The following is a 4,651-nucleotide window of genomic DNA, read 5'->3' as shown; positions in this document are numbered from 1 at the left end:
TGCCACAGTGAGTCAATGAGAGAGTGAGTTCTTTAGTTACGTGGTTCTGTGATTTTTTAAGTGTTGCACTACTTTAGCAAATATGACGAGCTTAAAATGTCAGATTTCAAGTACTAACGTCTTAGATGTTGTGCATATGACAACTTGAACTTGACCAAAAACTTTTACTAAAAGATGTGTTCGTTTACATCTTGACTAGAACTTTTAGCTTCAATGCCATGCAATTTATATATTTATTAAATTTGTCAAAATTCTATGTTTCCGTATAATATTGCAGAATTTAGCAGTTTGGTGACGTGAATGAATTAGGGGTAAACAGAGTTTTTTATTTGTACTATAAGTGCATATAACCTTAGCAAGAGTTGTTTGTACTTTTTCATTATGTCACATTATCTATACCACCTGTAAATAGATTTGTTTCCTTCCCATTAGTACACAAACTAAATTCAAAAGTTGCAATAAACTGCACTTTACGAAGTTGACCGATCAAAAAAGTTAATAAACGCACTTAATCTCTATTTGGATGTGGAAAATAGCTCAGGTTAAACTTCAGAAGTTAAGTAGTTTTAGTTTATATCAAGTATTTGTCGAGTGCAGTAGATCATTTTCCAACATATTTATTTCTTTTTAAATCTTTGTTCAGATTTATAAACATACCCAAGGTAATCGTGTTTATATAGCTTTTGTTGAACTTGAATTTGTGTGTTATACAAATGTTTACGTAAAGTGCGTGCATTACAATGTTGTTGCAGACACCGGAACTTGTATAAAGAATTATGAAAAAGCTAGTAGCCTAATATAATAAAATAACTCTCTTTGTTAAGATGATTTTTTCATAGTTTCAATATACTTACTCAATAATTATTTATTCTTGTATTTATAAATTAAATTAAAAATAAGTTCTGATTTAGATAGTTCAAACATGAAAGCGAATGAAATCAAATTTAAAAGAAGTATTTATTAAAGCCTGTAAAAACAAGCAAAAGATAAATGTTTGAAAACTCTTTAGACACACTTGTGAAAAATTAAAAAAAGTTACAATTATTTTATTTATAAAAGCTTAGTTTGTGAAAAAAAATGTAAACAAACCTTAATCTGACTACAATAAGATCCGTTCATTGACATACTATACATGGACTGCTAGTAGCCAACTTCACGATGGTTCCACTTTTAACGGACAAAACACTAGCGCAAAGAGTTCTATGCGGAAAAATTGTGTAACATTTAATACTCACATCCACTGCTGTCGTTTTTGCTACTATAGTAGTATTTTACTATTTTCAGAGTCAACTGCTACTCTACCCACGGACGAAAACTACTCCCCAAAATAAAACGGAAAAGAAATTTGTATTTGGTTTATAATAAAAACCAAAATTTAAAATATAATGCCCCAATAATAGTGCAACAGCGGAAAGAAAATTTTCAGATATAAGCCTTATAAAAGATATAAAAAGAAATTCACTCAAGGTAGAAACGGTAAATGCCCTACTAACTGCTAAGGAACTCCTTAAAAACAATTTCACAGAAAAATGGGAGACATCGAAAACTTTAATCGAGAATAACAAATCATTGTATAAGGTGCCAGTTATAGCTATCATTGGTTTTCATCATTGAAAACAAACATTAGAATTTTTTTGACAGGTCGTTTATAGCTATCCTTAAACATTTCTGTCATTGAAAAAATTTCCCGATTGAAATCCACCGACAAAATTTTACTAACAGAAATCTATCATTGGAATTGTGTGAAATTGGAACACAAATCAGTGGAACGATTCGTTTCACCTTTGAACATAAAGTATCAGCTGTTTAGGAAAATGAATTTCCGTCCGTTGTAGAGAAAAATAAATGCGCAATTACACTTTTTTCTTAAAAAAACAAATTCTTTGTGTGATTTCCGATGGATGATTATATAATTTTCATTTCTAATCAAAGGGAAACACCGTCTTGATCGATTTCAATGGTAGCTATAATTGACCCCTTAATGATTGTAACTGAAAATATGAAACATCGAATTTACAATAATGACTTTAATTTGTTCTTGAATATTCAAACATGTTTGTTGATGTAAAATATAATTTCAATTGTCAGTTTCTTATTTAATAAAAAAATGTATGAATTTAAATTATTTATTTCAACTCTATTATTTTAAAATGTTGGCCTTTAAACGGTGAAAGCAGAAATTTGGTACGACATTATATCCTTCTATTTGTCTGTTTTCGGAACATTAACCTTTGCAATAGGCCAATTAACTTCGAATTTGAACATTTTTATTTTCAGTTTTTAATTTTGTTCGTGGGCCAAGCATGTGTTTGTTGTTTTTTTGTTTTACTCCTCAATTTAAGAAAATGCTCCCCAAAATGATAGCAAAATACAACTCTTGAAATTTTCAAAACGACAGCACTGCTCACAGCAAAAAAACATGGTATCGTTTGTCTTCAACAAATTATACTAGATGTCAGTACTTTCTATGTCAGAAAAAGCTTATCTCAACTAAATACAAACAGATGTCGCTAAATATTTCATAACTTTTTTTGCCACTGTGCCTGAAAGGGCTAGTGTAGCTAATTTGAAGTGGAACCATTTTTATTCAAATTTTGTATGGAAAATTCACACCACTAGCAGTCCATGTATAGTATGTCAATGGATCCGTTCCTTTTCTAACTATTGCTTATATGTCAATAAAAAATTCAAGTGTCACTTTTTCGAATCATTTAGGAGCGACTATTGTTAGAAAATATTGATCTGTCAAGCTTACAATATCAAATTATTTATCTTACTTTAGATTGCAAAATGAATAATGAAAAGAAAATTGAAGTTGCTTGAGAATTTTAATGAAAATAGATTAATAATGTACATATCCTGAATCAAATCTCTATATATTTGTATAAAAAAGATGAAAAGCAAAGAGAGAAATTGACAAAAAAACATGTTCTTTTGTATTATAAAAATGCTTGTTTTGATTTAGATTAAGAATTGATTTTTATTTTCATTGTTTCCTTAGAAGCCAAACAAAAATGGTTTGTTTGTAAACAAATAATTAACTTTCTCATCTTATCATTGTGGTTTTATACAAATCGTATTTATTTGACACTTCAACAATGAATTTACGAACGATGTGATGACGCCATATTGTTTTTGTGTGATATAAAATGATGAAATGTAAAAAGTAGCCTCAAACGCGTTAAATAATTGTCTATACAATAAGTATTTGAAGTTTTCAGTTTTTATTAAAAGTTATACATACGAACAATTTTAATAAGTTTTGTAAAGTCTTTGACAAACTGTTTTTAAACATTTCTTATTTCTAAATGTTTGACATTTCTGCCAAAATATTTTTACTATTTAAATACAATTTTTATTCTTTTAAAAAATATAGATATTTTTTGTATTTTAGCATTGAAAATGGATTACGAAGTTTGTAATTTGTTACAATCGTGGGGATTAGGAAGCTATACTAACCTATTCAGAGGTAATTTCATATTCTTCAATTTTTAACCTAACACAAAAATATAATTTACTTTATAATGTTAACAAAATTTTAAACAGACTAATATTCAAATGTCTTCATGATACTAACTAATAAGTCGAAAAGCACTTCACTTACGTCATAAACTTTTATAAATGTTCTTATGTTAGAAGCAAACATTTTAAAACGTCAAAATGGTTCTAGTATGATATCTTCTTTTTTCTAAATTAGCTATTTTGCGATGTTTACTAAACAAAATATTTAAAAAAAGCGAGTATGTAGATAAGCTTAAAATTAGGAAACGTTTGCATTAGGAGTGCTGGTAATTGAGGACTTTGACATTTGTAAACGTCAGAAAAGTGTATTTTATGAACTTTTTTAGGCGCGTTCAGTTGAAGAAAAGTGCTTTTAAAGTGACACATTTGTTATTTTCAAGATGTTTAAAATGTTGAAACATTAATTTTTTTTGACAGTTCTATAAAACAATACCCATACATTTGTGTAATATTTAATTATAGCTAATTCCATCACATACACGACTATGATGTCACTTGGTACTGCTGAAATAAGGGAACTATTTCCAATTATGGGACATCGGGTTATTTTTCAACGAAACTTGGATAATTTGCGAAATATAAGACAACCTAATGTTTTAGTAAGTAATTTGTATTTATATCTGGATACAAAAATCTTTGTTTACAAAAAATAATTTTTTTAAAGGTTTATGAGACTCCAAATATTTATGTTGGAGGCTTTCAGGAACCCAGCAATACATATTTTGTGTCAAATGGATATGTTGAAGATGATTCAGATGCGGTATTGTTTTTCTAACATAAATTTAAGCTCAACTTAATTTTCTTATTCATTACTTATTATTTTATGCCTAAATTTAATTTATACGACTTTTTCTTTAAAAAGTTAACACAAATAAAATAAAACTGTATGGAATGAAAAAGTGATTTTCTTGTGTATAAACCCATTTCAATGTTAATCCAACTTTAGACAGTTGTGGAACTGTAACTACCTAAACTGGGCTCTGAAGTTGGCCAAAAACTCATTCTAAAGTCGGAACGTTCAATACACAAAGAAGAAAAGGTTCTCTAAAACTCTAAGAAACTGTCATTGAACGTACCTAAAAATGTATTCAACTGACAGATATGTCAACGGGGGTATTTCTTAATAAAA

The 4,651-nt window shown here is 28.4% G+C and overlaps 1 protein-coding gene across 1 annotated transcript; it reads left to right on the top strand.

The window, feature by feature from the left end:
* Window positions 1-623: 623 nt before the first annotated feature.
* Window positions 624-4,396, top strand: LOC129951406 (uncharacterized). Its single transcript, XM_056063534.1, has 4 exons — window positions 624-662; window positions 3,395-3,469; window positions 3,985-4,121; window positions 4,187-4,396. The coding sequence occupies exons 2-4, from the start codon at window positions 3,403-3,405 to the stop codon at window positions 4,295-4,297; spliced, it is 315 nt and encodes a 104-aa protein (XP_055919509.1). The 5' UTR covers window positions 624-662; window positions 3,395-3,402; the 3' UTR covers window positions 4,298-4,396.
* Window positions 4,397-4,651: the final 255 nt, after the last annotated feature.

Source organism: Eupeodes corollae, chromosome 1, assembly GCF_945859685.1.
Source record: "Eupeodes corollae chromosome 1, idEupCoro1.1, whole genome shotgun sequence".
In the NCBI taxonomy this organism is placed as follows: Eukaryota; Metazoa; Arthropoda; class Insecta; order Diptera; family Syrphidae; genus Eupeodes; species Eupeodes corollae.
Note: the sequence above shows the minus strand (reverse complement) of the source record. Positions and strands in the feature narration are given on the sequence as shown.